At 37.9% G+C, this 27,801-nt stretch overlaps 1 protein-coding gene across 9 annotated transcripts in view; it reads left to right on the top strand.

Annotated features, from left to right (window-relative positions):
* myocd (myocardin) overlaps positions 1 to 27,801 on the top strand; it is a 222,037-nt gene that overhangs the window by 172,704 nt on the left and 21,532 nt on the right. For 7 of the 9 annotated variants that reach the window (XM_028819265.2, XM_028819268.2, XM_028819263.2 and 4 more), the window contains exons 3-4: positions 19,972 to 20,037; positions 27,508 to 27,563. In XM_028819265.2, coding sequence (XP_028675098.1) covers positions 19,972 to 20,037; positions 27,508 to 27,563 — 122 coding nt within the window. Of the gene's footprint in view, positions 1 to 5,852; positions 6,173 to 19,971; positions 20,038 to 27,507; positions 27,564 to 27,801 lie in introns of those variants that run through there. The other 2 variants (XM_028819266.2, XM_051918894.1) reach the window with 2 other exon arrangements.

The following is a 27,801-nucleotide window of genomic DNA, read 5'->3' as shown; positions in this document are numbered from 1 at the left end:
CCCATAATTTGCAAATAAATTCTTTAAAAATCGGACAATGTGATTTTCTGGATTTTTTTTCTCATTTTGTCTCTCATAGTTGAGGTATACCTATGATGAAAATTACAGGCCTCTCTCCTCTTTAAGTGGGAGAACTTGCACAATTGGTGGCTGACTAAATACTTTTTTGCCCCACTGTGTGTGTATTTGTGTGTGTGTGTGTGTGTGTGTGTGTGTATATATGTATGTATATATATATATATATATATATATATATATATATATATACATACACACACACACTATATATATATATATATATATATATATATATATATACATACACACACACACTATATATATATATATAATATGTATGTATATATATATATATATGTATGTATATATATATATATATGTATGTATATATATATATATATATATATGTATGTATATATATATGTATATATATATATATATATATATATATATATATATATGTATATATATATATATGTGTATATATATATATGTGTATATGTGTATATATGTATATGTTTAATATAATATGAAAGAAAAACACACTCTTAGCTTCTGATGCTTACTTTGTTCTCATGCACTGTACAGTACCTAAATGGTTTAATATTAGGGCAGCCTAATATACAGTATTTGTGAAAAGCACAAGTTTTCTTAGATTACAAGCTAAGTTTCAGCTCTCCAATGCAAAATGTAAATTATGGAACCTGTAAGGACTTCAACATTGGTGGAGTCTCCTTGTCTGTATAATAAAAAATAATCATTTTTTCAATGTATATTTGGACCTGCCTGTTTTAGGTAAAGATTTTGCTTAAAAAGAAGATTTGAAACAAGCATTTAGGTAGATGTAACTAAAAATGGATATGTAACAAGGGCTTTAACTTTGAAAGAAACCCATCAAAGTTTTCAGACCCCAGGTGCCCCCATTGAAATACATGACAGAAGATTTCTTTAGCTTTAAATAAATAACGTTGCCAATTTGGCAATAGTATTTGATAGCCTGGGACAACAACAACAATAGTCTTAATTTTGATTCCTGATGCTGTGATATGAGAGGACAAATGAAGATGAGAAACAGATTTGAATATGATATGATGGATAGATAGAATTCAGAAATATTATACAGTATGACAGATGTACTTAAAAAGCACAATATATTATTATAGATGGATATGAAAAAATCTAGTCCCCTCCTGCAACCTAACATGTATGTTTCTACTTCAGTCTGCTCAGCTCTGTGCTGCTGCTATCAAGACGTCACTATTAATAATGAGCTGGCTGGTGTCATGCAGGCTGTCTGACTCGGTTAACATCAGCCTTTCTAGAGAAAATCATTATTTCGCACTCCACTTGAAGAACAGGGCAGGCGTCCAGCTGCCCTGTTGGGTCATTGTGGCAGATGGGGAGTCAGAGCCAATTTCTGACAGCCCAGGCGTCTCAAGCCAGATAGAGACTCTTGATTTAACACGAGCAGTTAGACAAACTGGCCCCAGAAAAAAGAAAACACAAGCACTGCCATTAAAACATGAAAAAGCAATGAAATAAAAAAATTGAAAGCAAATGAAACTGGCAATGCAGTGAGACAGAATCAAATAGAAGAGAAAATGTATATTTCTGTGAGAGTGAATGGTGAAGGATTAAATAAACATTTAAAAAAATATATATGGTTAGATCCTGTATAAACTGTGCACGTGTATGTACATGATTTTACTAACTCATGAAGTTCAATGGTATGTTAGGTAATAGCATTTAAACAGAGACTGTATGTTCTTGTGTAATTGCACTAAGTGTGCTGCTTACTATGCTGGTGCCCAACCAGGCTTGGTTCCTGCCTTGCACCCAGCAGTTGTGCCCTTGACTGGATAAGTGGGTTGGAAATAGTATAAACAGATGAAATTCATTGCGTTCATTGTAGACATCCAAAGTTCATTCTGACTTCTTAGAGTAAAAATCATGTGTCAAGCTTGGATGGGACATCATACTAGCTAATCCAGACTTGCCATTTAACCTAGCCTGTCTGACTTATGTATTTGCACAGGAAGAGTTAGTTTTGATTCAAAAGTGATTGATTCCAGTTGCTTTACCTTAAGTTGATATCCCGAAGCCAGTGACCAAATGCTGTCAATTGAAATCATGAAGCTAATTTGAAGTCCCATGTGTCTTCAAATCAAGATTGTTGTGAATGGTCACTCACTGTGTCTCCATTTGAAAACCTTAATGTTTCCAAACTCTCTGTGCTTATTTTTCCTGTTCTGTATGTTTAATTTATGCTGTTTTCCCATTGGATTCTCAATTCTGAGAATACAAGGTCTTGTTTATTTGGGCTTATTAAAATCCATCACTTTATGCAGAAGGTTTTCAGACAAGAAATGGAGAAAGGATTTGTGATTCAGACTGAATGGAAGTTGTAGTTTTCTTCTAAAATGTTGTTTGGAACTGACTTGTAGAAGTTGATGCAGATTTTTTTTGATAAATAAATGCAAAGCACCTATTTTATTGAAAAAAAAAAAAAAAAAAAAAAATCTGCAAGTGGGGTAAGCAAATTTTTTTTAAATAAGTTAAATCTTAAATGTAAATTTATTGATATTTCAGTAAACCTTACAGTATAAATACAAGCTATAATGGGTTTATATAAAAACAATTCACTTACTTAGATTTCATTTTTTACTGTGATACATGTTTCTTCACATACTGGGTACATAATGCAGTTTGAGGTGTGTTTGTGTGAGTGATGCTCTGTGTTCACGTTAAGATTTAACGTTATGTGAGTAAAGGAGTGAAGAGCACATGTGTGTTTAAGTTTGTGTCTGTACAGTATGTATGTTAACGGTAAGTGTCATTGCTTGTGTGCATGTAAAGTTTTGCAATAAGTTTAGTGTGTGTGTATAATGGAATGTTAGGGGTGTATATTTAAGTTTATGTTGGGGTGTGTCATGCTGTGTCAGTGTACATACTGTATAGTAATGAAAATTTTGTGTGTGTGTAATATAGTGTGATGGATGCATTTATATTTACTTGATTTTGTATGTGAATATTATGTGAGGGTGTTTATGCAATCTGCTTTTGAGACCAAGTTTGTATGTATGCTTAAGGTTGTGAGGGTCTGTTCATCTGAGGAGCTTGTGTGGCAATATATCTATATTCTGTGTTTTGTGCCATTTTATGTTCTTGAATCGGAGTATGTGTGTTCATGTGTATGCAAGCAAAGGTATATGCAGTGATTTATTGTGAAGGTGTTTATGAGTATGTGCACATATATAGCTGAGACGGTGTAAGAGGTGTATTTGATCTGTGTTTTCAGCGTATGGTATATGTTTATGAAATGCAGTGTCTGACTAAATTTATTAATGTCTGGTTGACTGTTCACTTCTCATCCTCTTCGTGCCTAGTGGCAATTAAGCCTTACACATGATGTTGCCATTGCTGTTTGTTTTGGGCTGTCTTCAGTGTAGTTCTTCAGATGAATCCTGCCGTCATCAGTTCTTCCTCCATAGTGCCTGTTTTTCTCAGCCTTCCTTGTTTTCTTTTTCCATCCATAGCCCAAGTCATTGCTACCTTTGCTGGATATTTAAAAGGTATATGGTGCACATGTCCTAGCTGCCTCCATCTCTGTTTGTTCTGTATGATTGTCATGTTTTCAATTTGGCGATATCCTGGAGTCTTGCATTAGATATTTGTGGCTGGCCAGTGGATTTTCTTGGTTCTTCTCAGGCGATTTGTTGTGGTAACTTGAGAGTCTGTTTATGTCCTGCTGGGTGATAGGCCAACATTCTGAACCATACAGGAAGAGAGAGAAAACATTAGTTTGATAAATTCTTAGCTTGGTGTTTCTAGGGTAGATAGATGGATGTCACATGAGCCAAAGTCTGGCATAAGCTGCTCTGGCTTCAGTTCCCCCTGGAACTTGATGATACTGCCCAGGTTGCAGCAATTCTTGACTGTATGGGGTGCATTTGTGTTTTTGTGTGTGCTTGTGAAATATGTGTGAATCTGTGTGGGTCTCTTTTTGCCTGTGATGAGCATATGTGCGCATATTCTCAAATATGGAGTGCATATGTGTTTCTGTGCATCTGTGACTGTGCCATAGGCTCCATGTGTGATGTTTGACATACTGCATGTGTGTCCATAAGAACCTCTTCATGTGAATGTGGTGCCCATACAATGTCATAATACATCAAATCATTAACTACACTGGACAAATTTTTGAGGACCACTAAAGAGGAATGCATCTCTCATATATTCTTTCTAAGTGTTTAGAGTGACATTTAGTTTCTGTGTGGTTAGAGGTCAGTTACTTCAAATGCCACACTTGCATGCCATAGCTCATTGTGTCTCTTGGTGTGCAATTAAGACAGGAATTTACTAGGAGAAGGGAGTCGGCTCTTCATTGTTTCTCTGCTGTCTGTGACCTCTGGGGGGCAGCACTGAAGTGTGGCACATGTCTGGCTCCAGATTCGGCACAGGAGGTCACATCAAGGGAACTGGTTAGCATTCCAGAGTTGTTGGGGTTTAGCATGTTTGCCTGATTAGTGCCCTGCTATGAATGGGGCGGGATTGGAATCACCCTTAGTTCAGGGCACAGCTGTGGAAAGGACGGCTTTAGTCTCAAGGTGGGGAGGGGCTCACTTCCAGTAACAGCTGTGTTTACAGAGCAGCCGCTTCCTGTGTTCAGTGTGGTTTTAGAATCTTTGCTGGAGGCAGAGCCATTCCCCGTGTTTCTTCTAGGTTCAGGGGTTATAGTTTGCATGTCTTACGTAAGAGGCCATTTGTGTATCGCCCTATTCTAGTGTGTATGTTCTCTTTAGACTTGTGTGTTGCTGTCTGTAACAGTATGTGTAGGCTAGTTTGCATTTTTGTGTAGATTTTTTGTTATATCTTTGTATAAATGTGGTGATTAATAACAGTGCATATGAGTGTTTACAGAATTGTGCATTATATTTCAACCTGAAATGCATGTGAAGATTAGGGTATGTATAAATAAAAATGTGTGCTTTTGTAGGTATGTATGACTTACATTTGTGTGTGTGTGTTGAGTGTTCCATATGTCTCAGTTTATATGTAGTATTATATGTCTGAGATACTATGTTAGTGAGTCATTATGTTTCTGGTTATTGAAGTGGAATGAAATCTTCATATTATAATTTGGCACAGAAATGTCAGTGTGCCAGAATGGCTGAGGTACTAGACTGTACTGCTGCTGGTCATTTGTAACCCTGAACGTTTTACACTGTCTGGGCTCAAAATGTAAAAATTTGTTTAATTTGTTTTTTCTACCTTCCATACTGAAGGGAGGTTATATGAAAGCAAGAGAATTATTTGTGCATGTGTTTTAAAAGCTGTGTGTTGTTTCTCATTGAGAATGTGGGATTTTTATGTATATTTGTACACAGCTGTGGACTGTATGTGTGTTGTTTTTTTTAATTAGAAGTCAGTCTTTCTAGGATTGGACTGCATCTATTTTTGGGTTTCTGCACAGTTTTGTAATTGTGTATTTTGTATGTGTTGATTTTTTGTTTTTTGTAGTCTTTTACACACTGGATTTTTCCTTTAGAGTGTCTGTCTGGCCTGCTGATGTGAAAGAGTTAAGATGAGGCACAGAGGCGTCTTTTTGGCACATGTTTACTTTCACTCCACGCCATCTCTCTCTCTCTCTCTCTCTCGACCTCTCTCTCTCTCTCTCTCTCTCTCTCTCTCTCTCTTGACATAGCCCCTGATTGGCTGAGCAGCACTTGTTGGTAAGAGGGCATCCTTCAGTGATGATCTTCTGTGTAGGGGCGGGTACATAGGCGTTCTTGATAGTAAATCTGCAACAGTGGGAGGAACTTCATTCTCCTCCCCTCTCGGGGGATATCACTTGCTGTCCTGCTGAGGTCAGAACTAGATGGGACCAAAACCTTTCACAAGTTTTCTTGGCTCCTCAGTAGAGCAGCACTCCCAGGAGGGAAAGCAGCACGCGTCTTTCTCTGTCTCTCTCTTTCTGTCTCTCCTTCTTTTTGTATTTTACTGTCATTTTTCTTTGAATGAAGTGCCCTGTACCAGTCTTTCTACAGGAAAGTTGATGGTTTAGTTTGTTGCACTTGGACTTAAGGGTACAAGATCAGGATGACTCTCTTAGGATCAGAGCATTCCCTGCTGATTCGAAGCAAGTTCCGTTCAGGTAAGCCACCTCTTGGCATTACAGTTCACTGTAGCCTCCTGACTTCATTGCAGCAGGCATCACCTCTGAAGTCTTATTGTGAAAGCCCTTTATGTGTTTTCCATTAACCCACTAACAAGTAGTGTGACATCACAACCTGGTGAGAGACAGCTGGGCATGCTGAATTAGAAGAGACTAGATTCAAAAGGCAGGTGGCAGGAAGAAGGTGGGGGGGATGAGGGCGGGGGGGGGGGGGGGGGGGGTGGGGGGTTTGGGGTTTTGGAGATTGATAGGTTGCCGGGTGAAGTCTGGCTAAGTAGACACTCCTCTGTGTAAAGCACTTTGGCTACACAGTGTCCATCAAAAAGCAATGCACCTGTAGTATTATCCAGGGTAAAAGTTAGCTACTTTAAATGAGATGCTGCCCATTCTAAATGTCAATTTGATATTCCTGTTTCTTAAACTGGGATGCACTTGTGTCCAATTGACATCAGTCTGGATCATTCCAGCTGATAAAATGTACTACCATAATGGGATAATCAAACCAGTAAGCAAAATGGTTAGTACTGCCATAATTGTATGGCTGTTGTATAGATCACACCAGTGTAAGAATGAGTGCATCCAAATTGGGATATAATTTTTAATGAAGTTTCCAGTTTTTGAATCCAGTCTTCTGATGCTGGAATAATCTTTTTCATTGAAGTTGCCAAGTTTAATATCCATTCTTCTTAAACGGAAAGTGACACCTTTGCAACAACCAATCACCTAGAACAATATACTTGTTAGAACATTATAGTATTTTAATACCTATATTTCCCTGCAAATGTATTGGGAATAAATGTGTAGTGGTCAGTCCTTCTTACATTAGATGTGCATAGTTACAGTGACGTTGATAAATAGCTAGACTCTTTGAACTGGGATGTTTATGTTCTAGATTTGACCAGTAAACAGTCTCTTTAAACTGTTTTTTTTTTTTTTTTTTTTTAAATTAGGCCAGAATAATTGACCAGTTAACATATAGTATTTTTAACTCTCTCCAGCATTGTGATCAGCCAAGCATAACTGGGATTTTCCTTCAGGAAAAAAATGTATGTGTATAACTGTCATTTTTAACTTGGTATTTATTTCTATTAAAGTGTGTTAGAACATTACAACTGTTTTGATGCGAAAAAGCCATTCAGCTCAATGAGCTTGTCAATCCTACTCACTTATTCTCCAAAATTGTTGTCAGTCTGACTAATTGGAATGCCCTTGCTTACCACCAAAACCATTACTGTAACAATCAATTTGAATTGGGATGGATATATATTTAATTTAATCCATCCATCCATCCATTATCCAACCTGCTATATCCCAACCACAGGGTCATGGGGGTCTGCTGAAGCCAATCCCAGCCAACACGGGGTGCAAGGCAGGAAAACCCCGGGCAGGGAACCAGCCCACCGCAGGGCATGCACACACCCACACACCAAGGACAATTAGGATCGCCAATGCACCTAACCTTCATGTCTTTGGACTATGGGAGGAAACTTAATTTAATTTAATATTTTATTAATTTATTGATATTAAGTGCATTCTTGTATAGTAGCCAATCTGACTTAAATGCCATATTTTGCTTACAGTTTACCCCAATCTTTCTAAGCAGGGTTGATCTTGTATTTTCTTCAATTTACCACTGAGCAGTCTGTATAAATTGGTGATATACTTGTTGTAAAATGACATCAGAATAATTATTGCTTTTCCTAAACTTCTAAGTTCTTGTTAATAAGTGTTTTCAGTATAGTGATCAGTGTACTTTTGAGTTATTCTGGTTTAAGTTATTAGTCTTGGTTGCCTGATTTGGATATTTTTACTTTTCTGGATATGACTAGACTTGGATATTATTCATACAGAATCCGCCAGTATAATGTTGAGTTCATTGGCCAGTCTACTTAATTACCAATTGTACTAGCATGAAAAGCATTCTCATTGAATTTGGACAGAAATGATAACAGATGGTGCCCGCGTGATATCCTGGATTATGTTATGAGAAATGACCCCACTATAATATCTAGGATATCTTAACAATAAGGAGAACCAGTATAGTCTGCTGAAGCAGGTAGTTGTAAATGATCACAGTATTAAGCTCCATCAATCACTGCGGTAATAAGTGTCATCAGTTTGATGTAGACAGGATGTTATGTGATAAATTACATGGTTACCAGTTCAATCTGTCTCTTTGTGACCATGAGAAAATAACATAAAATTGTAAAAATATATATTAAAATTACTATAATGTATACCTTAAAAACATTTTGGGAAAATTGTCTACCAGATATGCAGCACCAATAATTCTCTAGACAGTTTACTGCCCTGACAGTATGTGTGTCACCCATCAGTGTATGTGTATTATTCAGGTAAACGGTTTGTAAAGATTTTGAATGTTGTGTGAATTTTGAGTTGTCTCCCCCACAACTAGCACCTTTAGAAGCTCACTGAGATGTTTGGAATGATGTCCTAGTGAGTTCCTCTCCTCAATAAACAAGTTTTTTGACAGTTTTGTCCAAACTCTAGCAGGCTGGGGGATTGTTTGTAGAAGAGGAGGCCGCTTACACTATGAGGCTTGCAGTTTTGACTCTGTGCCTGCTTGCCTGTGATTGAATTCTAAACATCTATCTTATTTAATAAAACAGGAAACCCAAGCCAGAAGCAAAGGTGAGTTGTAAAAGAGAAAGGCAGCAGCAGAAGCTGCAGCCCAACTTTAACTTAAAACAACAGTGCCACCTCTCTGGTGAAAACATTACTGGGATACCTAATGAGACAAGGCACAGTAAAGCAGCCAGTCCACACTTTAACCCGTCACTGACTGTGGGTAGACTTGCTGGTGTTCCATTGGCCAAAATGACTGGCATGGGAATGAGAATTCTGATTGACTCGTTGGGTTAAAAGACCTGTATCCTAAAACAGAAACAGAAATGGCCCGGTTCCATCTTAGGCACATGCTTTATACTTGTCAGAGGTTTCCTTGGTGCCCCTGCACAAGATATACAGTCAAAAAATATTATTCTGGATTTACTTAACTATGTTATGTCAACAATTTACACAAACTAAGTTGTGTAAATTGTAAATAAAAGTATTTAGTATTGTCTCCTTAAATGACTTACAATCAGTCATCACAATGTGTTCAAATTAGATAAAATTAATTTCCTTATGTTCAACAAACTAATGCAACTTCAGCATTGTTTAACTCCAATGTATATACAGTATATGTAGTAGTACGAACTAAATGAACTTACATAAAAGATACATTACAGAATTTTGTCTTTACTTAGCTGTAGATAGTAATACTAATGAATTACATTTTGTGTAATAAATCTTCAAACTATATCAACACTGTTCAGTTTGTCAAATTTGTAGTCATTCAGTTACTACAACATAAGGTAAGTAAGTTATATTTTGGTTGATTACATTTTTCATGCAGTCTTAACATTAAATAAACTGCAGTTTGTGGAAACTAAGAAAAAAAATGCATTTCTGGTGTACAATTGGCAACATATCAAAAATACCTTATAAGTCAGCTTCTACAACTCCACAAATCTCATGGTATTTGGAAAGAAATCAGTTTGAGTTTTTAACTTTCTTTCCAAGTATACAAAGGTGTGAGGATCCTTCTGATGAGTTGTTAACCAATAATGTGTTCTTTATGCAAGACATCACACTTTATGCAAATATGGGATAGTCATGTACATAAAACCTGACAATTTTAAATTAAATCAACTTAATTTAACTGTATATATAGAAAGTTGGGATACCATGTTTTGAGCAAGATTAACAAATTATTGATTAATGATAGTAATCCCTGTTAAAGGTTATGCTTCTGTTGAAAGATGATTATCTGATTGTGTTGTTTCAACATAAATTGTGTCGGTGTGACTGCTAACAAATTTAAGTCAATGTAACTAGAAAAAGGTACATAATACCAGAGAACATTATTATTTTAAGTAGATAAAGCAAACATTGACAGTAGTTCATATTTGAGTGATATACTTAACAGTTTACTCTAATAGCTTCAAATCCTCCTGATTTACGGTGACCATCATGTTATTGCCAAAGCATAGTCTTAGGTTGGAGACACAATGCAAAACACAGGTCAGAAAAAGTACTGTTGAAGAATTTCAACAGCCTGAAAGGTCACATTCAGTAAATTAACCTGGATAAGCAAGAGGTGGCCGCTACTAACGTGTACATGCTTAGTTGCATGCAGAATTCGTGAAGGCATCTCTCTTTGGTTTATAGGCCATTGTGTTTGTGTGCATTAAATGTGCTTCATCCATTATCCAACCCGCTATATCCTAACACAGGGTCTTGGGGGGGGTCTGCTGGAGCCAATCCCAGCCAACACAGGGCGCAAGGCAGCTTTCCTCACTACTCAAAGCACTTTAGTGAGTAGGGAGCTACTTTAACCACTACTAATGTTTAGCATCCCCCTGGATGATGTGATGACAGCCATTTTTGCACCAGTACGCTCACCACACATTAGCTATTAGATAGTGAAGTGGTGAGAGAGCCAATTATCCAAGTAGATGTGTTTGTTAGTAGATGTAGGTGTGCATTTGTATATATGTAAATGAATGTGTTTTGAATTTGTGTTGATTTTTGAGCATGCACATAGCAGACTGGGTGACCTGCTCTGGGTAAAGTTTTGATCTATCATCTGTGTTTCAGGATTAGTCCTAGACTTTGTTCAGCTATATGACCGTAAATAAATCACTTTACCATGTTATGTGCTACTTATAAAGAACAGAGGCAATAGTTGTTTTGCAGCACTGTATTTGTAAAGGGCCTTTGGATGGTGTTCACAATAGTAAGACACTGATAATTAGTTGTTTGGTTATCTCTGCACAGGTTTTTGTTTAAAAGATCATTTCTGAATAAACTCCGGACACTTCTGTCTGCGTGCTTTTGTGTGTTCATTTATGTGTATATGCCCTATGCCCCCCCACACTAGGCATATGGCAGGAGCCAACCATAGATTGCTCACTACCTTATCACTGAACTGATCACATTGATTAGGCATGGGATTCATACCAAGGATGCCAGATTTGCAAAGAAGCAATGCTAACCACAGTGACACTCGTATATATAACATTCTGAAAACATTTGATATTATATATTGGGCGTATGATGCTATTGTCTTTTGTCTTTTTTTTTTTTTTTTTTTTTTTTTTTTTGTAGAACTGTATACGATGCACTGTTGTTATACCTTGTACTCTGTTGTTAGCACATATTTGATTTTTCTCAACCAACACCAGCTCATCACATGGAGGTTAGAAGTTGGATGCAAGGAATAATGACAACAAACAGAATTGATCTAAATGCAGTGCTATAGATGCTGTCTTTGATTCTGTGCATAGCTTTTTTTTTTTTTTTTTTTTTTGTAAATTTGTATATGCACATATGTGCAGTTACACATGTATATTTGTTTCTATGCAAAAAGTGGAACTTCGCATTTTACATAAGTGTTTGGGTGTATACATGTGTATCTTTCTGTATTGTAGTCCTTGTGTATGCATATAAATTGGACAGTGTGTGCATTATGTTCACGTGGTTGACCAGAGATGGGCGAGTCTGTATTTGTAGATATTGTGTCTGGTGCATGTATACATTTGTGTAAGTGTGTATATACATTAGGTAGTATATGCAGATTGATTGTAGTGGCATTTGTGTATAATTGTGTGTGTATTAAGACAGATAAGTATAGGTAGTTTGTTGTTTTTTTTATGCGAAGACGAGTTTCTGTTCATGTTTGTGCAAATTAGGAAATTCATGCTTACAATACAGCATGTGTATAGACGTATGTTTATGTACATTTGTGTTAAAATGCATGTGTATGTTTTTGTTAAGACCTATAGGACATGCCTGCTGCGTTTAATATTATACTGTTACTATTACCAGACTGATGTGTGCTCGCTGCATGGTGGGTGGGAGAGAAGTGAGGTGAAGTCATGTGATCTCTTCTGATGCTTGTTCCCAGATATGTAGCGGCCTCTTTTTTGGTTAGTACATGTCTCTGCCCTCAATACAGAAAGTGGACTTCCACAGGCAGGTTCGCCTGCATGTCAACTGTCTGGTTGAGACTGACTTACTAGATAAGTGACTGCTGCTGATGCACAGGTGGCCATCTACCTTTTTTCACAAAGATGTGAAATCCAGCACAAAAGTTTTACTAAGTTTTCACTACTGTACACTGAATTTGCACTAGGTCAGGTTGGGGAGCATGCACTGGTACAGCATGTTGCCACACCCACCATACAATGAAACAGCTTGGGATCCTGTTTGGCAGCCCCCTAGGCAGACACGCAGTCCAGTCCCATCCTCAGAAAATCAATCCTCTATCTATCTGCTACAGCCAGGTGTTTACGTGAGTGTTCACTTGGCCTGGTTCAGCATCTTGGGTCCTCAACAATGTTGATCATTCAAGCCGGATCACCCTTGGAAAATCGCACTACATGACCGAAGTGTTGTGACGCTTCCTTAAAATGACTCCATGAGCAGCTACTTGTTCGGGACAAAGTCAAACCAGCAGTGCCCAAGGATTCTCTGAAGGGACACTACTGACGGAGTCCAGTCTTCGTCTCAGGTCACTGGATAGCAACCATGTCTCGTAACCATATAGTAAAACAAGAAGCACTGGGACTCTAAAGGCTTGGACCTTCATTCTTTTGCATAGAAATTGGGAGCGCCACACACCTCTTTGAAGCAACCTTGTGATCCCCCTCCCTTAGCCCCCCCCCACCCACCCATGCTCTCCCAATCTGTCTACTGACTTCATAGGAAGAGGCAACAGACATGAATCTCACATGACAGCACTTTGGGTCCTAATTTGCACACGGGTGGTTTTGGAATATAAAGAGTAAGTTGAAGAAGAACTGTGGGAGTCAATGGAATTGTTCCTTCTGCGTTGTCAGAGAGAGGGGAGGATGTGATTACCAGCACTCTGTTTTCCTTATACGTCTCACCTTGAATACTATAACCTTGAGTGCTCCCTGGTGACCAGGCATAGTTTCTTTTTCTTTAGCATATTCTGGATAATTTGCATTCTGAGGAGCAAGACTCTGATCTGTTGGCATCAGAATTGTCTTGAAGAGCTAATGTGGCATAGGACACTAAACTGGAAGAGAAGGAGTAATTGCAAGGTCACAAGTTCAGACTGACCAGAAGATTTAAAAAATGGAATAAAATTTAAAGTCGAATGCCCATGGATGCCCTGTTTTGAGAACAGACATTAACATTAGAACAGATGACAGTATGTTTGTAAGACATGTCAGGAACAGGTAGAGACTGGTCAAAGGTTGTTAATCTGCAAGCCTGTCCATTGAAATGCAGACACAACACTTATTTTCGATAGAGCAATATAGTCTGGAGAAACTGAACATCTACCTTTCAATCAGCATACAACACCTTGCCCTATGGCAGCATATTGTGACCTCCAGCAGTGACATATTTCAAACCCCCTTGAGGTTGGTCATGACGACAGTCAGCTCTCAAGTTTACAGCATTTGGCAGGTAACTGCACACAAGACAACTGGTGTTGCTATTAATAGTCCACTGGTGTAAATTATCTTCTTCTTGTTTCTTTGCGAGATGTTTGTCCAGGGAGTGGGGAGGATATGGGGGTCTCATTTCTTCACTGGCTTGCAGTTCTTTTATTTGGTGCAGCTGTAGTTAGAGTGGTTTTATGTATGTTTAGTAGGAGTGGATTTATACAAGCAAGACAAGATGTGTAAACAACAAAGGAAGAACCTCCAGAAAATTACATTCAGGATCCAAAGCCCTCCTCTCCGAACTTGCAAAATCACCCCTTCATATCACCTGTGTCTTGCTACTGAGTTGAGTCCAATGTGACATTGAGAGTTCGCTTATAAATGGAAATTCAGAATATGTTGTATAGCCTGAAAACTTTTATTGAGGCCTTGAAGGTGTATAATACCATTCTTTACAGTTCATTGACATCACTATTTAGCTTTTTCGTATCAGAGACCCATTATAAGACTTTGAGCAGTTTGTGGGGTGGCATTCAATGTACTGTATAAATAGAGCAGAAATGTAACTGGAACTTGTGTCCTTCGCTTTCCCTTTATGACATTCCTTTTCTTAATACTCAAAGATCTTGCCTTTAACGCCCATGAGGCTTCCTTTTTCACATCTATAGCATTTCTCTCCCCTCAGATCATTCTTGAGGTCTGTTACTGATTCACCTCAAATTCCTCATCTAGGACCACTTGTAGTCTTAGTGTCAGATTGTTGGTCTGCTTGAATCATTGGCTGATTCTCTAACAACTGTTCATGCTTTCTTTCTGACTCTTGAACCACTCTCATTTCTGTGATCTCTGTTGATCCTGTAGCATTATTCACCTGTAGCATGGTAACATCCATTACTGAGACCTGTTTGGATCCTCTGAGGGCTATGTGACCTCCATCTTATTACTTCCTAAGGCGTATTTCTGTCCCCAAGATTTCTTTTCTGTTCTAGCTTTTTTAAATAGTCTTAGACCCACTTATTTCTTTTACACCTTTTTTTCTTGCCACTAAATCACATTGATTCTGTGTCAACCTGCTTTATTTCAGTTGTCTCCTATTTTCCTTTGGCCCACTTTGATAGCCTGTCTCCTCTCTCCCTGACCGTCTGTCCTAAGGTGATCTTTCAAGCCCCTGTCTAAAGGGTCCTCCACCCTCTCACTCTTTTTATTTTTTTTGTACCACTCTAATTTGTGTTGTCTATCAGGGTACCTGTCTTTGGCCAGTGGACTCCTTACATTATGTGTCTCTCTCCATGCCATTTCCGGATTGTCAGTTTTGTTAATCCTAATTATTAACCTTTCAATCTGAGAGCGCTGAATAAATTTAGATAGAAGGAATTTTGGCGGCTTTATTGAATAATGGAAAGTGAGGACAACTCTTCTTCTTTGGATATAAATGGACATTTAAAATGGTTTCCTAATTCTGCAGTTATATTAAATCAACTGGTGTCAAGTCATATCAGTTTACGGTTTCGGAATTCAAGTTCTTGGTCACTGAGAATGCAACATTTCTATGTGATCTTTATTGTGTGATCTTGCTATGTTCCCATTTCTGGAAGATGAGTTGTGTGTATCATACTAAGCACCTTGCGATTGTGTTCAAAATGAAAGATGCCATATAGGATCTTTATTTGACTGACTGATCAGCAGACAGATTCTGACATCAAGTGAAATCTTCAGGACACATTTCTTCTGGTTCAGTTACGTTTTTTGTTTGATTCATTTTACAGTTGACCCTGATGAAGACTTGAAATGTATTAAGTTGTTGCTCTGAGCATTAAGTTATTGTTTTATTATCTATAAAATGGATACAGGAAGTGCACAAGTTGAGTTCCTTTCAATAGCACTCATATATGTCGCTGTCTGTTTCATTGCTGTACTTTTTTGAATCTCATTTTACTGGATTAGATAAATTTCTGAAACAGAAGTTATTCCTCTGTATATGCAACAAATGTTAACAGATGTTTGTATATGTGGATGATATGAATGTAGACAGGCAGTGCTACAGCAAATATGTTCACTCTAGCCACCCCATCCCCTGCATTATTAGCATTGCCATTAGTCACTTTATTGATTAGCAGTGGTTTAGCATTGTCTTATGTAATGTAAAGCAACTGCACCATCTGTGCCCAACATTCTTCTTTTTGCTCTTATTCTGTAGGTATAATATCTATGTAAGTGTGTAGCATACTTGCAATGTCAAAATTCTGCCTGAATTTACCAATGATTAATTTTAATTTTTTTTTTTTTTTTTTTTTTTTTATCGGGAAGCCAGGACACCACTCATCCTGGTCCGATGCACATGCCTCTTCCACAGAAACACACTATTCTAAGGCTAAAAGTCCAAAAATTTGTTAAACTATTTACAGTCCATTTTGAATATACAGTTATTTATAAAAATCCATCCAAAACATCCCACAACAAAAACACACATTTACTCAGACAGTCTAAAACACAGTCCAGTTTACCAGTTGAAGTTTGAAAATTCACAGTGAGTTATAAAAAGGCCTAAGTGAATACCTTCTGGAAAGGTGTTAACCTTGATCTGCCATATTGTGTGAATGCCAGATGTAGGTCTATGGTAGAAAGCATGCACTTTGTTATGACAATGCCAAACAGACAATCCAAAGAGAAACAATGAGACAAAACACTGTAATTCTTGATGTGATAATAAAGTTGTAATCCAAAAAGGTTAACAAAAACTGTGACACTGCAGCTTTGATAAACAAATGCCAAAAAAAAGCTTCTTTTCAATTAAACCTGGCATTTTGTTAAAACTTTTTCCTTAACATGTGCCTGTCCATCAGCCCCTGCACAGCAGGCTGAGGTAGTTTGGTGGTGCAGTGATCCCATTGTCTAATGGGAGTTGGAGTCCTTTAAAACAGTGGTGCTACAAGCATACTTTGCTATATAGGCTGTGTATTCGAATAAAGTAGCCCTTTAAATGAGCAAATTAAAGGAATTGGTCTGATCTTATGGTCTGAGCATATGGTGGTTTATGATGACCTTTTGCAGCTGCTGTCAAAATAAACCTGTCTCTTCATGATCATAAATTGATACGAATTAGAAATGCATGCATAATAAACATAAAACTCTTTGACTAGATATTAATGAGATAGATAGATAGATAGACAGATACTTTATTAATCCCAATGGGAAATTCACATACTCCAGCAGCAGCATACTGATACAATAAACAATATTAAATTAAAGATTGATGATAATGCAGGTAAAGAACAGACAATAACTTTGTATAATGTTAAATGTTAATGTTTTGTCTTTCTTCTTAATGCTGCCTCCCTAGCACACCACCGCGTAGAAGAGGGCGCTCGCCACAACTGTCTGATAGAACATCTGCAGCATCTTATTGCAGATGTTGAAGGACGCCAGCCTTCTAAGGAAGTATAGTCGGCTCTGTCCTTTCTTGCACAGAGCATCAGTATTGGCAGTCCAATCTAATTTATCATCCAGCTGCACTCCCAGATATTTATAGGTCTGCACAATCTGCACACAGTCACCTTTGATGATCACGGGGTCCATGAGGGGTCTGGGCCTCCTAAAATCCACCACCAGCTCCTTGGTTTTGCTGGTGTTCAGTTGTAGGTGGTTTGAGTTGCACCATTTAACAAAGTCCTTGATTAGGTCCCTATACTCCTCCTCCAGCCCACTCGTGATGCAGCCCACGATACCAGTGTCATCAGCGAACTTTTGCACGTGGCAGGACTCAGAGTTATATTGGAAGTCCGATGTACAGTATATAGGCTGAACAGGACCGGAGAAAGTACAGTCCCCTGTGGCGCTCCTGTGTTGCTGACCACAATGTCAGACGTGCAGTTCCCAAGACGCACATACTGAGGTCTGTCTTTAAGATAGTCCACGATCCATATATAAATATATAAATATAAAAATACAAATATAAAAGTTTTAAAAATTGTTGTAAAAGGTGGGGGTCATATATTTAAAAGTCCTATGCACTATATTTTGATTTCTGTAAATGTAAATGAGTGCAGCGTCTCCACTTGTTTTCTTTGTTATATGTTTGCCTGAGTGTGACGCAAATTCATGTAAAATTTGGTCAATTCCAGAGCACTGATGAATTGCTTAGCCTTAAACATATGAATGAAAGAAAACAAACACAGCCCGCATAATGCAGACCTTTGTGCAACAATAATTCTCTCCTTAGCATTGCTGTACAATATGTTCTAATCATTCTATGTAAAGATTTGCAGAGAGTATTTGTGGCTTAGACCTTATTTTTGTTTTTCTGTGGAGCAGCTACTTAGGTACTGGAATATGCAGTAATTTAGGAATATTTTAAATTCAGAGGGTTTTTATATATTGATGCATATTCGTTTTGGTGCAACATAGTGACAACTTGTTAAATGTTGCCCAGACAGGCAAGTAAGAATTTCACTGTATTTAGTACACATGACAATTCATTTGAACTTCAACTATGTGTAATTGTTTGTTGTTGAGGCATGATGGTGTAGTGTTGTTGTTGCTGCCTTGTAGCTCCAGTGACACTGGTTTGCGTTCCGGTTTGCCCACACTTTGTGTGGTGTTTGCACATTGTCCCTGTGTCTAAATTGAGCTTATGTGAGTGGGTGGTTGTGGGTGAGTCAATAAGTGGATTGTGTGATTGACTGGTGTCCCGTCCAGGCCAGGTTCCTACTTTCAGCCCCAAGCTACTGGGATAGGTTTAGACTTCTTCTAACCAAGTAACAGAATCACTGGGTTCAGATATGGTAGATTTTTATTATTAATCATTTATCAAATTATTTTGTTACAATAATGCCTTATTGTTGTGGATCTTGTATATAAATTTAGTACATATACTGTACATATATTAAAATATTTATCTCAAAAATATCAAACCATGTTTTCTGCAAATTGTCCCCTCTGAGACTCGAGCCCATCACCGTGAGATTTAGTCCTTATACAGGGACATTGTAATTGTTGTCCCCAGTTTATCTCTAACCAATCAAGTGTCTAGTCTCTCAAGTAGCCTCCAAACTGCCACCTTTCAGGCAAAATAGTCTTATGGTATTTTGTCACTTCCCCATGCCGTCTCTCTGTTTTATTCTGGTTCCCTCTGAAGTTTTGGCTCTCAGCTACCACTTCTGAGAACAGGGTCTGCTATTTCATAGTATCACCTCACACATAAGTATGAAGATTTTCAGTCTTGCTGAGAGTTAGGGTATTTTGTGATGAACTAGTTCCTAGCTCTTCTAGGATAAGCTTTGTTTCCTTCCAAAGCTACAGTTAGATTAATCAAAACCAGTAAATGAATAGATAGACATCTAAGGATACTCTGACAAGGACTGGAAATAGAAACATAAGGTAATTAATGACTTAATATAGTGCCTTACATGATGTTATTTTTACAGAAACAAATTTGTCTTTGCATCAGTGCTGGGTTTCATTCACTTTTGTCTTCTGTTGTAATGTTGAAGTGCAAAACTTTGGTTTACCGAGAACTTATCCAGGGCAAAAAGGTTGAAAAGGGAGGCAAAAAGAAAACAAATCCCATAAATATATATATAACCGCTGTCTCAATGTGTGTAAACGAGAGCATTTGTGTTTACGCTTGTGAGGCGAAGGGTAAAATAATGTCAGTATATGCAAAAAAATGTAGACTCCCCCACCTCTACTGCAGGAGGGTTCTCCATCAGAACATGATGAAATTGAGCTGAGGCAAGGCAGACTGCTGCCCTGCTTCTGGACCACACACTGAAGAGTCGTTTGTTTAAAAGTCAGGAGTGCGGTTTACGAGACTTTGACGTCCCGTTTTAGTGCAGTTTGGCCAATGTTTTTTTCACATTTTATGAAGCAAGCTTTCTTGAATTTTCATCTCCTTGTCCTAGTTATCATTGAATAGATAAATATCAATCCATTTACAAAGTATGCTGTATAAATGTGTTACAGTAAGCAGGTCTGGTTCAGAGCTACTCCCAAGAAAAATCAGAATCAGTAAGAAAGCTGTATTGCCCATTTTAAGAAAAATGAAAATTTGACTTTGGCTTCCATCAGCCATAATATTGTAATACACATTGCAACACATGCAATATTCGCATCAGTAATTAAAAATTAGATGGCTGCAGTTTCCATATCTCTCTGTCTCTCTCTGTCTCTCTGTCTCTCTCTCTCTCTCTCTCTCTCTGATCTATCTCTGATCTATCTATCCAATCCTGCTTACTATACCAAATTCTGTCTGTCTGTCTTGAGATCACTAATTCTTAGTATTTTTTCATCTTCCAATAGTTGTGCAGTTAAGACTTCAACAGAGGAGAACAAGGGAGCAGCTGGCAGACCAAGGCATCATGCCACGTAAGTGTTCATTCTGAATGTGTAAGGATGTGCCGAATAAGGTTGAACTAGTATGGTGAAGGAAAGGAGCTGGCACAGCAGTGTCTGTTCCCCAATATGACACACCAATTAGGCGCCGCAGCTTTACGAAAAACTAAATGAAACCATGAATCTGATGTCAGACTGCTTACACACTACACCTAGAAGACAATGTGAGACCTCAGTTATGATTCAGTGCTAGCATAACATGGGCACTTGTTGTCAACTGGATTTCAGCACAAAATTGTAAATTGTGAGGTCACTTCACTTGATTTTCTTAATCGAATGACAGGCTTGAGCATGGGCAATTCAGTCTAAATGAGCAAAATGAGCAAATGGGATTGATTATGTGAATTTGGTAAAACAGGGAAATTTTTATATAGTTGCATGGTATGGTCAGTCACCACCCTTGACCTGTCATCTAAGAGACATTCATAGTTTTTTTTTTTTTTTCCTTTTTCTTTCATTTTCTCTTTGCTTGCCAGATGCAGTCAAGGTGAGTTTTTACACATTTTATTTGAAAATTATTTATTGATGCAAATGAGCCAAGTTAGCCAGTAATCAATGAGTCAGGCTTGACTCATTATTTGGCGTGCTGAGGAATAGCTCAATGCCAAAGGCCATTGTTACATGTTGAATGTTAGATACATAGTCAGGTCCACACATAAAAACCTCTTAGCCAGTTTTCATAATTCACATCTTATTCTTAGGAAAATGTCCATTCATCCATTTTGTAATCTTCTTGTCCTGAGAGGAAGGCCAAAATCAACCAGTCAGCCTTACCTATATGACCTAAGAAGTTGTGGACTGATAACCACAAGGTCACAGGTTTACACATTCTGTAAGTAGCCTTACAATGATGCTTACATTAGAAAAGTGCTATATGAAATTTCATAGATTATTCCCTACCTCTGACTCCCTGTATGACCTTGATTGAGTCATTTTACGAGCAAGGCATCATACGGCATGTATATATTAACTCTTTTTTAAGGCGGATGTCGACTTTTGTCGACAGGAGGGGTTGAGGGCGCATGTCAACAAAAGTCGAAATGCAGGGGTAGAGGGCGACAATCGGCTGTTAATGGCGACAAAACTCACTGTTACGTCACAGGCATTCCCTCTCTGAAAAGGAGGCACCAGTGCAACACACATTGTAAGCAGTACAACGTGGCAAGTCATACAATTGGCTGCTTTGAGCAATATCATACTTTACAGGACTTTGCTGTGAAACATGTACAGTATGTGAAATCATATAATATGCAGGCTCATACAACATGCAAGACAGTAACATTTGTCAAAAATAAGTATTTTTTGTTGATTTGATATGTTAAACCATTGCTTTGTATTCTTTTTTTTTAAAAAGTTAGTTTTTGGAAAAATATTCAGCCCTGGGAGAGGAGAAACAAACAAAAAAAAATTAGCCCTAAAAGAGTTAAGAGTACAATTATGGTTACCACTAAAATGCCATGTTATGTTGTTCACTATCAAAAGACACCGTGTAAAACCTCAAGATTCATAGAATCAGTCCTCACCACTGACTAACAAACAGTACGTTGAACAAATCTCTTTACTTGTTTATCCTGTTTTTGCTGTAATTTTTAAATCTCGGGGCAATGGCATTTCACTTGTGAAGAGCCAGAGAATTTTGTTCACTATAAAGGAGTGCCTTATAAAACGTTAAGATCACTACAAGTAGCTCACCACTGATTCACTGGATGACACTTTGTGGATTAGTTATCCTGAAGTTGAATACAGAAGCAAGAAGTAGTTTGTACAGTACTTGTAAATTATATGTTGTTAAATAAATAGTGGATTCTATTAATGTGATTTTGGGATATAACATGGATACAAAAGGGTAAACTCCCAAAACCCATCCATGTACCATTCTAAGAATGGTGCTGGCCAGATGGTAAGAAACTAAAAGATGAGAGACCTTAGCATCCTTTCTGAATGTGTCAAAAACAAACAAACAAAAAAAAACCTAACGATACCAAAACATGTTAGGACCAAACAGTTTCAACTGAAATCCCCCAAGGCGAACTATGTACCAAAACTGACTGATATTTCAAATAAAAAACAAAAAGAAATCATTGAACACTGGCTAGCTACCACCCTGAAAATGATGGTATTCTCTTGTGCATAGTGGTTAAGTGGTCAGTGTTTCTAAAATCATGTACCAGCTCTACTACACTAATGGTGGTGTCAGGGAAGCAATTTAGCAGCTTGCAATAACAGTAATGATTTTACAAAATGGACATTAGTAGGTAAATATAGATAAGAGGCGGCCGGGGTGTGGAGGAAGTGATCCAGAAGCCTGTCTTATCATTCTCAAGGAGACTGTAGTTTGATAAGGCGTGAGTTGACTGGCTGAAAGTGGCTGCCCATGGTCCATGTTGCTGTACTCACCATTATGCATGGAAGACCCAACTCCCTCATTTTGGAAAATGAGTGCCTCACTGCATAGCCTTAAACTTTAGAGCTGTTCCCTCCACGCAAGAACCTTTTGGAATATTAAAACATTAACTCAATCTGACAAAGCTCATCAATTTGCCTTAATCAACTATGGAATTAACAATCCCACCTGGGCCACATTACATCTCCATGCTTGGCAGCTTGCTCTGTCCTTTCATCCCCTTTTCTAAAGGAAACAACTAACCAATCATTTTATTGGACCTCTACTTAGTGTCTGTTTACCTAGAATGAAACGCATCATATCCTTTAGGCAGGCTGCATAATTCACCGGGCCAGTCATTAGACTGGTCAGTGCATGGCTGTGGTTTCAGTCCCTTTGTTGAGTCACTGCTTGAACGCATCTCTTTAAATAGTCTACATTGTGTTTAAAGCACTTTGGGGTTGTGTTCACTGTTGAAAGTGCTGCAATAAATTGTGTTTCTCCCCCCCTCTCCACTCCAAATTAAGAATTAAGTCTCCATGGTCCTTCATGCTCAGTCTACAATCACCCTGTTATTTAAAATATAACCTTACATTTGTTGCGGAGCAGGTATTTACTTGAAACTGAGAGATATATAAACAAGTACCTTATTAGCCATTTCACATTTACATATATAAAGTATGCAGTATAACTGGAGCAGGTGTATACTCCAGACAGAACTATACAGTTACTGATGGTGAACAGTAGTGAGTCCCATGCAAGATCTATTTTCTTTTAGGCTTAAACCCGCCATTGTAGCCAAATCCATTTCTACGTATTCCTTAAAGAGAAAAATGTTTGTTTTTTATAAAGGTATTTCCCACTTCTGTTCAGTAACATGGGTGTTGATTGAGCTTGCACCCATCCACTCTACACGGTTTACCTGCTTTATGTCAAAATCATTGAGCAAGCAGGACATAAATCGACAAGACAGTCGCTATGGCCATCTTGTACTTTCTTGTTATTTTCTAACCATTTCTTTATACTGTATCTCGGAGGAAAACAAACACACACACTTGGAGAATGTGTAAACTATACACAGACAGTGACTAGATTGAGGATTTGAAACCTAGTCTCTGGTAACTGTGTGGAGCAGTTAGGTTAATTAGTAATTGTGTATTGATCCAATAATAGTGTTTATAGGAGAGTGTGTATGAGTGTACCCTGTGATGGGCTGGCATCCTTCCCAGAGATGCTTTTTCACTTACACTCAGTGAGAATAAGCTTGGGTAACTATGATGCTGATGATACATTCAAATTGTTGCAGGAGTCCCCACTATATGAGACATCACCGGAAGCAATGTAATAATAGTTAAAATCATTCAGAGTTGCTACAAATCACAACTCTATGTTGGTATCATAGCTTAAAATCAGAGTTGATTCATCTTGAGTTACTAATTACTAATTTTCTCATTCACACACACCCTCCTCAACCGTTTAATATTCTTTACTATCTTCTCAACAAAAGCAACCCAAATGCACTATTTTAAAAAAAAATATATATATATATAATATAATATATATATATATATATATATATATATATATATATATATATATATATATATATAATATATTATAATACTTTCAACATTCAAAAAAATCTTCTTAAAATCTTAGCAAAAGTGCCCACCTTTTATTTTACGAGTGATGTATGAGAGACTTATTTTTTACTTTTTAGTACACGTTTTAACTTAATGTAAGTGCGGTTTTTAAAAAGTGTATATAATTTTCAACTTTTTAGTCTTGGGTTTGTTTTAGTTCTATCTCAGGGATGTGCAAAGTCATTCCTGGAGGGCCTCAGTGGCTGCAGGCTTTTGTTCCAACCCAATTGCTTAATAAGAAGCACTAATTGCTCTAGAAACACTTCTGTTTCATTTTAGTTATCTCCCTCGTTAAGATTTTGAACCCTTATTGCTTATTTAAGTCTTAAACAGCTGCATTCTTGGTTTTTAATTGCTCCTTATTAGCAATAAGATGCAAATGACAAAAGAAACCAGCAGTTATCCATTTTGCTTGTTACCCTTTACACCTGTGTGTATTTATCATGCACTATTTGGTTTAATTAAATACTTGGAAGGAAAGAGAAGACAAAAAAGTCAAGGACTGAGAATTACCCATCCGTTTTACACTTCAAAATATTTGGATATCTTTAGAATGGAAAAAAAAAATCTAGGATTTGAGAATGACTTGACATAGCAGAGTTAAAGCACTAACAAGCCATGAAATGTAATTATTGGCAAGGATTGTTTTCTAATTAAACAACTGGGTTGGAATAAAAACCCGCGGCCACTGCGGCCCTCCAGGAATGACTTTGCACACCCCTGTATCTGTTACTAGCTCCATCTATTGGTGAAATCTTGAGCTATTCTTCATTTGAAAATTTTATTTCTTAATTAACATGGATTAATTAGTGAAACTGATTACTGACTCATGTATTGTCATTGGAAGTGAGTAAGTCTGCAAAATTTGAAGTCGTTTGGACAATAGGAAGTGAGTTAAATATCGATTACAAGATTTGTGCCAGACAACAAACAGGTGAAGTTAATGTAAAGCGTGGTAAAAAAATCAGTAATGGATTTGTGGTGCTTTTATTCTGCTTCTTCATGGCTAAGAGCCAGTCTGTTCCGGTTTGGCTGTCCTTGCTGTCAAGTGTGAGCACCTCTAATCCACTTGAAGCTCAGATGGGACAAAGAGGAAAAATGCCCGTCTTGGGATGTTTTCAGTAATTATTCAGTTCTGTATTTTACTGAATTTATTTTTTAAATAATTTTTAAGACTTTTGTCCTCTTGTTTTCACTGTTGGCTCAGATGTGAAGTGGCTTTCAGAAGATTGTCTGTAGGGTCATCCACTGCCTTTTCTCTCCACCTCCCAGAGAGAGAGAAGGTGGAGACTGGCATCTTAAAGGACCGATGCCCACAGCACAGGCTATAGTTTCTGTCATGAACGTTGCCAGGTTTGACTAAATGGGCTTCGTGATCAATGGATGGGTGCCACTCTAATCTGCATATAAATGGCTTGTATCTTCACCATGGTGGTATACCATTGTGTTGTTTTGGCTACTCTGTCTGGAGGGCACTATTTTCTAATTTGTTAGCAATATCATTGCTTATTGCAAGACTCACACAGTCCACTAGGATAAATGCAAAATGCAATGGTTATCTTGGTCTATTATTTTGTTTTGTTCATTTTACCTTCAAACTAATTTGAGATTTAGACCCTTTTCAATGAAAATTTAGATTTTTCACTAGTTTATTTTGCTTGAAGTAAAGCGCTTAGGATAAAATTGAATTTGTTTAGAAATCTAGGATGATATTTGTCTTTAATTATTTGTATAAATTATTCTGTATTAGTGAGTATGGGTGTGTGCCCTGCGTTTGACTGATACCACAGCCAGGGTTGCTTTCTGCCTTGTGTCTGGTGCAGCTGGGGGTAGGTTCTATCTGGACTCTGACACTAAACCAGATTAAACAGGTTTAAAAATGGATGAATGGACAACTGAAGTATTAACATTTGTGTATGTATCGTTTTTCCCAAAATGAGTGTCTAAGTTGTGAGAATTAAAACAGATTTCATTTCCCAGCATTAATTCTGTGTAGTTTTTTTGTTCCTCACTTTATCTGGTGGCCATTAGACTTCTTTATGACTCATTGCCTCAGACTGCTTACTCCATTCATACACTGTCCATTTATTTCAAGTCAGGGGTGTGTGACCAAGACCCTAGATGGGACCTGGTTGGTGTCATAGGACACAGACGTATGATTTTTAAATGACTGTCACATACCCCATATTAAAATTGATTGTGCCATTACCTTTTTTCTGTTTTATCCCATATTTCCACCTAGCTGATGCTTGGGCTCCTCCTGTATTTGTCACACTCATGCTTACTCCTGGCCTTTTCCCCTTGTCATATGCTCCCTTGTCCTTGTCGTTTAATTCACCTGCTTGGGTTAATCACTGAAGTTCAGAAGGCAGCCAGTAGGACCTACCAGTACATTGACATGTGGATCAAAGGAAAAGTTGCCATCTGGGAAGTGCTGTCATTTCAGGAGCCACAGACCATCATATTCTTTGAAGGCATTCAGCTGTGTCGCCTGATCTGCATGCTATCTTCATGACCTTTATGTCAGCTCAGTGGCGTCACCTGCTGCTTGTGTTCATTTTCCACAATTGTCTGCATGTGCCTTGCATGCTTTTTGCAACCCCCATGTCAGCTGATGGGAAATGTTGAGGTCAAGTGACAGGAATCAGCAGCTGCCACATGAGTAAATCACAAAACCCCACTGCAGCCCCTGTGGTTTGCTCAGAGGTGTTGAATGTCCACTAGTGAAACCAGGTGATTGTGGTGCCTTTTAGAAAACTTGGCCAGGTTTACAGAGTCTTGTCAATTGGAAATGAGCACTGGCTGGGTGTGCTGTGAAACGTTTTATTATCCTCCAAGACTATGCCATATAATGTAGAAATTAGTCAGTCATTTACTTAGGGGATGAAAGGTAGTTTTTCTGTGAGTGTTCAGGTTTTCCTTTCACAAATGTTCATGTTCGGTGCATTTACCTCTCTAAAATGAACACATGAAAGCAAGTGGGCTCTGTGGTAGATCTGCTTCCTGTCCATTGTTGGTTTCTGATTTGCTCCAAATTTTGCCAAGATAAACACAAGCTGCCATTGCTGGCAGGTCAGATGTCCTAATACTAACAGCAGTATGTGTTGTGTACAATGTTGCACAAGCACCTTTTCAGTTTAACTTGTGCAAAAAAATGTCCAATAGAAAACAGGCTAGGACTGCCATTTGGTCACAGGCAGTAGTTCTCCATTTGAGAGGACTTGTTTTGTGGGGAAATGTGAGGCACTATAAACACGTAATGCCAGGTTGGGATTGCTGAGCAAAGAGGAGTGGGTGTGTGTAAATCCAGGCAGAATTTAACAGGAGGAGTGAAAACCTGAACCATTGTTCACATTTAGTAGGTTGATTTAGAGGAAAAAGTAATTAGCCTGACTTATTTATTTTTATTATTTTAAGCGCTGAAGAGTCCTGCTGCCTTCCATGAGCAGAAGAAAAGCCTCGAGAGATCCAAGGTAATTGCAGTAATAAAAGAGAACCAGGTGCAGTGGTGCAAGAGTTGTCCTGTTTTGTTTTTTGAATAAGACAGCTGTATCCATATCAGTAAAGAACTTTCATGCATCAGGGTAAACACCTTCAAAATGCCTCCTTAACTTCTTGCTGCCCCATTTCACACTGGGGGACAGTTGGGACATCATTTCCTGCCAGGTTGCCTGTTTGCAAGGTGCAAGCTTCACAGTTTTCCTTTAAATC

Source organism: Erpetoichthys calabaricus, chromosome 14, assembly GCF_900747795.2.
Source record: "Erpetoichthys calabaricus chromosome 14, fErpCal1.3, whole genome shotgun sequence".
Taxonomy (NCBI): domain Eukaryota; kingdom Metazoa; phylum Chordata; class Cladistia; order Polypteriformes; family Polypteridae; genus Erpetoichthys; species Erpetoichthys calabaricus.
Note: the sequence above shows the minus strand (reverse complement) of the source record. Positions and strands in the feature narration are given on the sequence as shown.